Here is a 12,132-nt window from a genome sequence, read left to right as displayed (position 1 = left end):
TTTCTATCTGCACACTTCAAACCGCAGCAGTTAAACCCCTCTTCCACAAAAAGAGAAATCAAAAATACCGTAATGACTCCAGCACGTCTTACCTTGTCCAAAGCACAGCACTTCTGCCTGGTCCCGCTGCGACACACCAGCTTTTTATTGTCCTCTAATACTCATGCCCACGCACCCGCCCTTTCCCACTCCCCCTTTGTACACAGATGTCTCAAAAAACAGCAGAAGAGCCCTTCACCCTCAGCACAGCATGAGCTCAGACGAGCCTTCAGCCAAGGAGCCAGCAGCAAAGTGCTCTAACCCTCAGCAGAAAGCACAGCTCTGCACTTGTGTGCACCTGCCAGATTCCACAGCCCAGCCTACCTCAGGGCCACCAGCCACAACACCAGCAAACAGCTGGAGCCAGCACGTGGGGTTTGAGACAAATTGGAAGGAAACAGTATAAACAAGGTTAACAAAGGAGTAAAGAAAAGACATTACAAGATTAAAAACCACCAGGAAGTATGTGGTGGAGCAAGCAGGCTCACATCTCACCAGAGGGGAGCAAAAGAGGATCCCCAGTGGGGCAGAGAAGGGGCAAAGGGGCCTTTCCAACACACAGAATAGCAGGACAGATTCATACTCTCTGCTGTTCCAGAAAAGCAAGAAAATATATTCACCACCAGAAAGATAAAAGGGTTTTGGGCCCAGTCATCCCTCACTGCTGGGAACAACCCTTTACACACCTGAACAGCATCCAGTGTCCCTGTGTTTGTGCAGGTGACCACTACCAGCCAGACTGCCTGCTCTGGACACTCAGGGCAGCAAGGACTCGGCCATTCACCCGCAGGCCCCTATCCTGCCAGAACACACTACAACACTTCTTTTTCCACAGCAGTCCACGCTCCTGTCGCCACAACAGAGAGCCAAGTGCCGGCAGCTGCTGCACGGCTGCCCTGGATTTCTCCAAGGGCGACAGTCAGCCTCTCCCGAGCAGCACCTCCTGCTCTGTCAAACATCGGGGCCGCTGTCCTTCCTGGAGGCGGAGCAGCAGCAACTTCAGGCAGAAAAGTAAGTTCCTGTCAGAACCCGTGGAGCTCACTCTTGTGTTCCCAGCATCTCCCAGCTCACTCTTGTGTTCCAAAGCTCACTGCGCTACCCAGGGGATTTTCACTAAACCTTTCTAAAGGATCGAGGTTTTTTGCTTCTCATGGTTATTTGAGCAGCAAGCGTCCGCGCCATGGCTGTGCTGGGATCAGCAGGAAACGGGGACTGCTCCGAGGTCCGGGATCAGCCCCATCCGTGGAGCCCGTTCCCGGGCGCTCGCCCCGCACAGTTCCGCTCGAGGCGTTTGGGGCGGCCGCGGCCTAGAGCCGCGCCGAGCCGGGCCGGGCCGGGCCGAGCGTGCACCGCTCCGTGCGGGCACGGCCCGCCCGCCGCAGCTCCCGGGCCTGGGCCCCTTTCCCCGCGGGCGGCGCTCACCAGACGCGGACGAGCTCGGGGGCGCAGGCCGGCAGGTCCAGCAGCATCCTCCCGGTGACTCCGCTCTCTGCGGGAGCAAGAGAAGCGTCAGCACCAGCGCCCGGGCCACACGACCACGGCCCCGGCTCCGGCCCCGGCCCGCCGTACCTCGGAAGCGGCGCAGCAGGCTGGGATCGCCCACGCCGCAGCGGGCGAGGTGCTGGCAGAGCCGCTCGGTGTCCCACAGCCGCGGGTCGCTGCGGTCGATGCCGGGGCCGCGGGGCCCCTCGCACCGCGCGCGCTTGGCGGGAGCGCCCGCCGGGCTCCCCATCCCGCACCGCCACCGCGCAGGCGCCACCCGCCCGGGGGTCCGGCGCGCAGTGACGTCGCGGCCCCTCAGCCGCGCCTGGTCATGGCGGCCGGCCCGGCCGGGGGGCTCTGAGGGGCCGCAGCCCCGGGAGGAGCCGCACCCCACAGGGCGGCAGGGTCCCCTCTGGGGCCCGCCGGTGCGTGTTCGCCGCGGCGACCCTGCTCTAGGGGATTCACGTGGACTACCTGGAACCCTGCTCCGGCACTGCCCGGTCATCATCCCAAATCCCAGGCATCATCGCGAACACCAGTGGTGCTCGCTGCCACGTGGTGCTCCCAAAAGAAGTGATGCTTCAGCACCGCTGCCTTCATACAACACTGCTGAATCCGAACTCGTTCAAGATCTGGTTCCCAAGACATCATGGGCCGTGGAAACAGCCCCACCGCAGCTGCCAGGTGCCCCGTTGCTTCCAGCCGCGGTAAAGGACACCACAGCCATCCCAGGCAGACACACATGGGCTGTTTTTTACGTATTCTGTTCTCATGTAATTTTCCAATATTCATGAAAACAGCTCAGCTCCCCAAGGCCTCTGAGTGCCACGAAGGCCGCAGAAGGGGCCTAAAACTTTGGCTCCCCATTACAGACCGCACAGAGCAAGGCTGTCAGAATCTGCTGCCTTGGTCCAGCCCGCAGCCTTGTCAGAGCTGTCTGCCACACGCAGCTGCACGTGGTGCCCGCTGGACGGGATACTCTCACCAGCACAGCTTCTGGAGGAGCCCACTCGCTGCTCCCAGCAGCCCCAGGGACTAAGGACGTGCCAGACACTCCTCCTTCGGAAAGGCCTGTCGCTCCATGCCGGGATTCTGAGGTTGAGATGACCCCGAGGTAGTAGAAAGTCTTTTTTCTCCCAGCCCCACGACAGAAGAAGTCGTCGAGATTCGTCGGTTCTGCTTTTCAAGGTTGTTTATTTTCCCTTATCTATAACATTCTTTCTCTGACCTGCTGAGGTCTGTCTGGCAGGTCTGTTCATGGCACACTGACCGCCCTTGGGGCGGTGTTAACTTTTTGTACTAAAAACTACGTGTACTTTATTTACAATAATTTTCCAATACCTATCGCTTGTGTTAGACAGTCTCTCTCTACTCTAAACCAGTCAAGAAGTGTCACCATCACAGCAGAAGATGGAGGGGAAGAAGAAGAAGAAGGACAGGACACGCCCAGATTCCTCCATCTTGTCTCTTGAACCCCCATTCTAAAACCCCCAAAATTCTGCTTTTTCACCCTGTGACAAATTAACTATCATTCTACTCAAACTCTTGTGGCTTGTAAATCTTCACACAAAGTTGGTAGTTTTTTCCATGGGCTAAAATCGAAGGCACAGGTGTCTTTGACTCTGTGCCAAGGTCTCTGATCCCCTTGCCAGGGTCTCGAGTCCTGCAGGGCAGTCAGAGGAATGTCCTGGGTTCCGACAGCTCCCCTGCCATCACCAGCACCGACGGGGACATCCCAGACCCCTGGACACCCTCAGGCTCCCTGTGTGAGGCAGCAGTTCTGTGATGCCTGGCACGTGCTGTGCTCGCTGGGATGCTGCATGGGCTCCCATGGGGAAGGTTACTCGTTGTCCCTGAGCAGTATGCGTACCTGAGCTGGGTGTGCTTGGCCACATTTGGGAGCAAGGAGGGCAGTGGTGGCCTCTGTACATTGACACCAGAAGCTGTTCCTATGTTGGGCAGAGCTGGCTCAAGAGGCCTCCAAGACAAATCCACTGTGGCACAGCTGTAGCTGGGAGGGAGGAGCTGCAAGATGTGAGAGCCACAGCCCTGCAAGCGCCAAGGCCAGGGAAGGAGGGGGAGGAGGTGCTCTGGGCGTGGGAGCAGACATTCCCCTGCAGCCCGTGGTGCAGGCTTGATGAGGCAGATCCACCCTGCAGCCCATGGAGAGCCCCACGCTGGAGCAATTGGATATGCCCTGAGGGAAGCTGCAGCCCATGGAGAGCCCACACAGGAGCAGGATCCCAGCAGGAACTTCAGCTGTGGGGAGAGCCCGTGCTGCAGCAGGGACGGGGCGTTACAGACTGACCCCATCCTCCTTCCCCATCCCCCTGCAACACTTGCAGAGAGAGGGGATAGGGTAGTCAAGCATGAACTTGAGCTTAGGCAAAAGAGCTGAGTGGGAAGAAGGTGGTTTCAGTTTTGTTTGTGTCTCATTATCCTACTCTATTTTTAACTGGAAATCAATTTATCTTCCTCAGTTCCTGTCTTTTGCCCATGATGGTGGCTGGTGAGTGAGCTCCCTGTCTATCTCAAAGCTGTTTTGTGGTATTTTCTCCCCACTCTCCTGCGGAGGGAAGGCGAGAGCGTGGCTGAGTGACCTGGCAGCCAGCCACGAGCCAATGCAATGCATATCTGGAGTTGCTGCGTCCTCCTCCCCACTTCCTGCTCCCTTTCAGATGTGTAGAGGGGAGAAAAAAATAACTGCAAAAACCTCCCATCATCTTAGTAATAAAAAGTGCTTTATTTTTTCCTTGAGGTCTCAGTTTCTGAGGGGCAAAGCTCACATGTTCTGCTGTCATGCTACAGTAATTTCCTCTTGTAAACAAGCATCCTGCTTTCTCACTTCTTGGCTTTGGTTAGCAAAGTACATGTAATGTTTCCTGTCTGATTTTCATTTGGCTGAGAGTCTTTTTCCCCTCATGGCTGATCCATCAGCACTGAAATGAAACTGGCTGAGTCCCACCCTTCTAGAGGAAACTTTATTCTTGGAAGCAATATGAGGAGGCAAAATCAGGCCAGACCCATTAAGGAATGCAACCATACAAAATTATATCCCACCTTCTCCATTTCCTCTGTCCTACACAAGTGACACACAAATGTCACTGGTGCTCGGCCTTTTAAGGAATAATTGATCACCAGTCCATTCTTTACTTCTAAGCAGAGTCAAAAACTGCCCTATATATAGCTTTACCTAAAGAAGCTTTTTGGGGAGGGGAAGGAGTTGAAGGACACACATCCTGTCTACAGGCCCAATACATCTGGAGAGCTTACTGAGAAAAGAAAAAAAATTAAGAGGGAGCTCATTGCATTTGTGGCCTAATAAACAGCAAGGGAGAATTATCCTGAAATAACAGGATATCTGTCTTGGATCAAAAAACTGCTGATTCTGCAACATGAGATGAACACATGACACAGCAAGGGGACAGGGATTACTAGTTTCACTCCTGGGTAGCAGGAAGAAAAAGAAAAAAAATACTGCACTAGGGTGTTGTTCTGAATAGCACAAATTCCTTCATAATGAAACAAAACACATGAAAAAGGGGAAAGGAGGAAAAAGTTATTTTTGGACATGTTTGTGTGCAATAGAGATTACCTGAGTGCCTCCCCATCCCCGCCTGCTGCTGCAGGAAACCCGGTCATCTCTGCTCGAGCAACGTGGCACGTAAATCAAAATTATGCCCAGAAGCCCCCCTGCAATGGCAAACAAAACTCAAAGCACATGGTCAAATTCAGGCTGAAAAGGAATTATTCCTGTGTAAGAGCTCTTTATTTTTTCACTTTACATGTTTCCTGTAACACTTATCCTGGTGTTCATGGCTGAGATTGGAGGGACTTAAAACCTTATCTCGTTCCACCTGCCCCTGCCATGAGCAGGTGTAGAAGGATTCTTGGCTGAACAAGGCCATGATGTTCTCCTGCGGGAATTGGACAGCCCTGGCCTGCAGATTACAGAGTTACTCTGGAGACCATGTACTGGCCTCAAAGAGATACAACAAGGAAGAATGAGCATTGTGCCAAGATGAAGCCAAATGCCAAGCACGTCGTGGGAACTGCTAATTTGGCACACCTTAGCTAAAGATTCTTATAGCGTGACAACCAATCAGTAATTAACGTGTATGTGTGAATATAGCTATTTACCCAGTGAGCATTAAGCTTAGTGGCATGAGACTGTGTGTAGGGAAGGATAAATATGCCCAAGTTGCTGAACAAAGTGGGATAACATGTAGCCACGTTGGTTGTGAGTGTCATTACTCGGCCGACTCTCCGTGGGACCCTTCTCTGGCAGGAGAGCTCTCCTCTAGACCAGGTTGCTCAAAGCCCCTTCCAGCCTGGTCTCAAACACTTCCAGGGTTGGGGCATCCACCACTGGATTGACTCTCTCTTGGTAGACTCCGTGAAGCAGAGCTACAAACTTGCCACCAAGGAACTGAAAAGTTCACAGCAAAGCCACCTGTGACCTTGCATCAGTGTGGTCCACAGGCTCAGCTGCTTGAGCCCCATATTTACACATTAACTGGCTGAAATGTGTGTGACTAAACCCTTGCAGAGCTGTTTTTCTGTGGCTGGGAATCATGAGGGATGACATGTAAGTGAAGATAGAGAAGGTGCTTGCAGTAAAGCTGCTGCAGCCCAAGTTCCTTGTGTCTCAGCTGAAAGGCAGAATTTGATCACAGGAGCACGTGCAGGGGAAAGTGGGCTCCCTTAAACCAAATGTTCCACATTGCTCAGGTGTACAGACCTTCAGGACGAGGCAGCACGTGAGCGCTGAGCCCATCAGCTCTGTCCAGCCTTGTGGCTCAGACAGAGCCAGGGCAGCATGAGCCCAGGCTGCAGGCAGGCTGGGAGCCACAAGCATGACCTGCCTCTGATGCACCTTCTTCCGGTGCACTTCTGATCACTCGAAGTTTAAAAGCTTTAGGAGTTTGGCATTGTGTTCATCTGACACCAGTTTTTTAAGAACTGCTACTTGGGAGATGAGTTATGTGCTTATTGCAAACTTTGGTTACTGTAGTCAAAGCAATCAAACTGAGTAATCTGTTTACTTGGCGTCTTTTGGCCTTCAGACACATTCCGCTTCTTTCATCTGAGATCCCAGCACTGCTTACACATTTACAGTTTCTTCATGGCTTTGTATTGTGTCCCCAGTTTCAATTCCTACCACTCCTCAGACATCAACAAAAGCCCCTCATGAGTCACAAAACAGCAATACAAGAAGGGTAATTCCTAACGGGAAAATAAAGAGAAAATCAGTTTCGATTCCCTGAGTTAATTGCAGTCTAACCACAAATTTTTCTTGAGGCCACACCTTAGTACATTTGGGATGTGGCAACCTATTATTAACATATATATGCAAAGTGCTTATATGCAAAGAGCTAGCAGCTTTTTGGTGTTCTCTGTAGGGATGTTAACCTTTTGATTCTCTAGAAAGCTGAGCTCTAGTAAACAGGGAAGCTCTGAATCCGCTTCAAGGAGCATTAAGGTGATATTTTCATTTGAAGAACTGGTGAAATCCCTTACCCCCCGGCAGACAGGATGGTTTGCAAGTCTGGAATACAAGAGCCTAATTCCTGAGTTCAGGCTGCACACGATGCTGTCCCCAAGCTGGCATGGTTACCTGCAGAAGGAAGTTCACAAAGATAAAAACCAAAAGCCAGTCAGGTTTTCACAGCTACAACCCTCGTCATTCCCTTGCCTGGTAACTAATCCTTGGGTAAGATTAAGGACAAGCAAACAAGGCTGGTGACTACAATGGGCCACCCAGCCAGGACCATGACACTGAGGAACATGTGTTAATCCATCACCCTTGTCCTTGTCTGACTTCAACGTGTCAGATGTTAACTGGGAACACCACACAGATTGCACAAACTAGTCCAGAAAATTCCTAAAACACTTGGATAACAACTTCATGGTACAGGTACTAAGGGAGCTGGCCAGGAAAGGTGCCCTCTATGATTTGTTGCTACCAGAGAGGGTTCTGTAAGGGGAGTGGTGATTGGTGGCCATCTTGGCCACAGTGACCACAAAGCAATCAAGTTTAAAGTCTCTGATGACAGGAGGAAAAGTGTCAGCAAAACTTCCACCCTGGCCAAGAGGAGAGCAGGGTTCAGGCCACGCAGGGAATTAAGTCAGTAAGGTTCCCAAGGGAAATGCTTTTGAAGGTGCTGGGGTCCCTAAGTGCTGGTAATTTTTTAAGCACCATGCACTAAGGGTATGAGAACAGGCAATTCCCACTTTCTGGAAGTCAAGAGGCGAGACAGAAGGCCAGCTTGGCCAAGCAGGGATCTTCCTCTGGAGCTAAGGCAAAAAAAAAATTATGGTCAGTGTGAGCAAGCTTGGTGACATGGGAGTGTTCTGCCAATGGGCAGGGACAATTTAAAGGACACCAACACCAATGGAAAGAATGGTCTTATTTTACTATGAATATTAAGGTAACAAAAATTAAAACGATACATTCAATAAAACTACACGGCTTTAGCAACAAGCAAAAATAAGCAAGGTAATGCACCTAATAACTGCTACATGGGAGAAAGGATAGTGGTTGAGAAAGATACATCACCAATTGCCTAAATACTCCACCATCATCCAGAGCCCACAGTCGCTGGACAGCAAGGACCTGGAGAACCCTTCCCAGCAACTGGGAAAATCCCACGTGATGCATCCACCATGGCTGAGCACTCCAAATTTGCCCCAAAAGTGGATCCAGATTTATAGGCCCAAATGAGCAAGTCAAAGTGACTTGGTATTTTTAGTGCAGAAACTCCTGGATCTGATGGCACACTCCCTGACCAGGTGGGCCAGGACTTGGCCAGGCCCAGGCCTCAGCTGGGAGGGTTTTCCCCTAATATATTCTACAAACAAGCCTCTATTCATGTCAGCTGGCAAAGTTTCTTAAAATGATACATTTCTTGCAGATAACTACACAAGATTATGTGAAAGTTTCTAAAGCAGCCAGATTGGTGTTAAACAGCTGGCATAAGCATCTCAGCCATCTGTTTTTAGCTAAATAGTACTGATGGTGTTAGTCACATAGTGCCCAGAATTCATCTTGTAAGTCAGCTCTGGCTGAGGCCTGCTGCTCAGACCTAAGGACATCAGGGAGGAACAGAGAGAGCCAGGCAATCATCAACCACATGAAGTTAAACAAAGAACAGTGCCAGCTTCTGCACCTGGGACTGGAGATCCCTGGGAGTGTCATAGCAGCGGTCCATGTTGGGGAATAATTTGCATTGGCACCATGATTGCAGAAGGCTGGTCCATTGCTTTATTCTACCATACTATACTATACTATATTATTAAGAAGCTTGTAACCCTTGCAGTCCAATACAGCTTTGACCTAAATGGTCAATCAATCAAAACACCATCCAGTGTCCAATTAAGAAATCACCCTTTGGTAAACAATCTGCATAACACATTCCACATGTGCACAACAACAGGTGCAGCAAGTGGATAAGAATTGTTTCTCATTCTTTTCTCTGAGCTTTCTCACAGCTTCTCACAACTTCCCAGGAAAATGCTGTCTCTCTCTGTTCAGAGGATATGTGATTACCACATGGGAGTCCAGACAGACTGGGGAACAAGAGGCTGGAGAGCAGCAGCACAGAAAGAGACCTGCAAGTCTGAGCTGAGGGCAAGTGGAACAGGAGGCAGCAGTGCCCTGGCAGCCCCAAGGGCCAGCCTGTCCTGGGGGACATCAGGCCCAGCATTGCCAGCCGAGCAAGGGGGTGACTGTCCTGCTCTGCTCTGCACTGGGGAGGCCTCACCTCGAGTCCTGGGGGCAGTCTGGGGTGCCTCCAGGTGCGCATATAAAGCTATTAAAGAGCACATACCGAGGGCTACAAAGATGGTGAATGGCACAGAGGGGCCATGAGGTCCCTTGGTTTGTTCAGCCAGGAGGAGACCGAGGTCAGCCCTCATCAGATCTGCAGCTCCAATCTCTGCTCCCCGTGACCAGAGACAGGACCGAGGAAACGGAGCTGTGCCAGGGAGGGTCAGGCTGGCTGTCAGGGAAAGGTTCTTCCCCCGAGGGTGGTGGGGCATTGAACAGGCTCCCCAGGGAATGGGCACGGCTTCAAGGCTGCCAGAGCTCCAGGAGCACTTGGACAACAGCCCCAGGCACACGGTGGGGAATGAGAAGGTCTTGAAGGTCCTCTCCAAACCAAGCCATTCTATGATGCTGATTTTTGGGGTGTCCTGTGCAGGGCAAGGAGTTGGACTTTGATGATCCTTGTGGGTCCCTTCCAAGTTAGAATATTCCATGATTCTGTGAACTACAGATTAGTCTTTTAAAGCAAAAGCTCTGGAAACAAAGAAGTCATTACAGCAGAATCTGCACAAATTGGCCTTTTTTTCCTCGTAGAGCAGATGAATGAGAGTTATTTGAAAAGCTGAGTTCATGCCAGCTTTATGCTTACCTGGAGTGACAAACCAGCATGACACCAGCTGGTACAGACCTGAACCTGTCCAAGACTGGTTCTTAAACACATCTGGGAGGAAGGCAGCCAGGACCAGCACCTGGACCTCATGCCTGCAGTACTCAGAGAGTAACCAGGAGCCCACAGCTCAGCTCTGCTGCTCACACCTGCCTCTGTGGGCACATCACCTGGCACTGCAGGGCTCTCTCCCTTCCAGTGCTTTTTGGTCACTTCATGCAATATATTACCTTCTCCCAAAATCCACATCTGACTGAAGTACAAACACAGTAAAGAAACCTCTGGAGGAAACTTCAGATGAAACACATGAAATGTCATGAATTCTAACAGAAAAAAAGTCTGAAGGAGCATAAAAATGATGAAGGTCTTTGATATTACAGAAAATGCAGATTGAAGGCATTGTTTAATGAACTGGCACACCAAACCAACAGGAAATACAGGTTAAAATGCTTTTTAGTTGTTTATTATAAAATACAGATTTACATGTGAAGGCACTTTGAAACCGTTACAAAAATTCCATGTAAGCTATTGTTTTAGCTGTTCAACAAGCCCAAAATAATTTTTAGGTCACCTAGAAAGGTGAAGAATTCTGAACTGCATCCAGTTGTAGTACATTAATTTTCCTAATGAAGAAACACTACACATAACAACAGTTAATAAGGATTTTGGCTCCATCAGTTGTCTACTGTCAGAGAAGGCAGTGACAGTGTGGGGAGCAGAGACAGCAGGAGATTTGCACATGATATTGAATTAAAACCATGTCAACTGAACTCTCATCATACAATACCATGGAAAGACTGATGCTGTAATGTCTAACCATAAATTTCCTATCCTATTGCAGAAAGGCTGCAATCCTTCACTTTTTATCTCAAAATCTGAAGACAAACATGAAAACTTGAATAAAATTAAACATCTACATGAAACTATCCCACTGCATGGCCATTTCCTCATACTGCAGCTCTCCATGGGCAAGCACCTTTTTTTGAACGTAAAAAAGTAAAAAAAAAAAATTAAAAAATCAAATATTCAAGTAGTTAATGACTCAAAACCAAGTTTGTAAACTTTCTACTCCTTGCTGAGTAGTGTCCCTGCACACCTACACTTAGTAATCAATTTCTCCTTCATCACTGCTGGCTAGATTCATTAGCTGAGACTGCTCAAAATCATGGCAGTGTTCTCCCCTAGAGCTGTGGATCTCACAGCACATACTAACCCACCCAGCCAGTGAAGGGAACAGAGCCCCTCAAGTAAGTTCCATGTAATTGTTCTTTTTTTTCTTTCAGTTCAGTTATACAGAAACTGAAAATTACAGTGCTGAGAAGTTTCTCTATGGCTCTAACCTTAAATACAATTATAAAATAAGATCAAACTACTGATTTACAGTAATGAGTAAACCCTGACTTTTCTCCATTTTGGTAAAATGGACCCTACCAAATCCTCAGCATTAAAAAGTCAGTCACAAGAATTGGATGCTGGAATTTCTACTCTTCCAGTGAACCCAAGCCTTCAACAGCTAAAAAACCTCACACATACACACCCCCTTATGTGATGGGCTTACATCAGTGTAGATACTACACAAGAGGCTACAGGTCTTCAGGAAAAAACAAGACATTCAATTTGTTAAATGAATTTGTGCATTAGAATAGCTTTGAGATGGCCAAACCCCAGCTGCAGATTTCAGCTGTATTTCCTCATGGGTGAGCTGCCATCCGTACAAACAGCATCTAGGGCAGGCTGCTCTGTGGCTTCCAACATGGAGCACCACTGGCTCAAGAGAAAGGGAATTCAGGCTCACAGAACTGTATCTCAGTGCTTTACCAGAGTCCAACCTAAGTCACCACTATTTGTACTTTTAGATTATTGCCTTTGTTACTGCAAAAGCTGTCAGATACATGTCACAACCTATGCTTTAACAGAAGCTCGGACTGTTCAAAACTACTCAGCTCTTCCTGAGGCTAAATAATTAATTTCTTCTCCCTCCAGTTACTTCACAGTAAAATAACGCATAAAATTCCGTATTCTTTTCAAATAAGGCACTTTGCAAGTTTCTTCTCTAAATGCCAAAAGCTTGAGGAAATTTCACTGATTTCACTAATTTCTTTATCACTCTTATGCTAATAATAAAACTGGTATTACAAGCTGAGTTACACTCAGAATTCATGCTGCTGCAAATGAGGCT

The 12,132-nt window shown here is 49.2% G+C and overlaps 1 protein-coding gene across 1 annotated transcript in view; it reads right to left on the bottom strand.

The window, feature by feature from the left end:
- Positions 1–4,237, bottom strand: part of SAMHD1 (SAM and HD domain containing deoxynucleoside triphosphate triphosphohydrolase 1) — a 28,857-nt gene extending 24,620 nt beyond the window's left edge. Inside the window, exons 1-2 of the mRNA XM_041398228.1 lie at positions 1,609–4,237; positions 1,462–1,528 (exon numbers count right to left, since the gene is read on the bottom strand). Of these exons, the coding sequence (XP_041254162.1) occupies positions 1,462–1,528; positions 1,609–2,029 (488 nt within the window). The 5' untranslated portion in view covers positions 2,030–4,237. The remainder of the gene's footprint in view (positions 1–1,461; positions 1,529–1,608) is intronic.
- Between the last annotated feature and the right edge of the window lie 7,895 nt (positions 4,238–12,132).

This window comes from Onychostruthus taczanowskii, unplaced genomic scaffold (genome assembly GCF_017590055.1).
Source record: "Onychostruthus taczanowskii isolate IOZ18803 unplaced genomic scaffold, ASM1759005v1 scaffold142, whole genome shotgun sequence".
In the NCBI taxonomy this organism is placed as follows: Eukaryota; Metazoa; Chordata; class Aves; order Passeriformes; family Passeridae; genus Onychostruthus; species Onychostruthus taczanowskii.
Note: the sequence above shows the minus strand (reverse complement) of the source record. Positions and strands in the feature narration are given on the sequence as shown.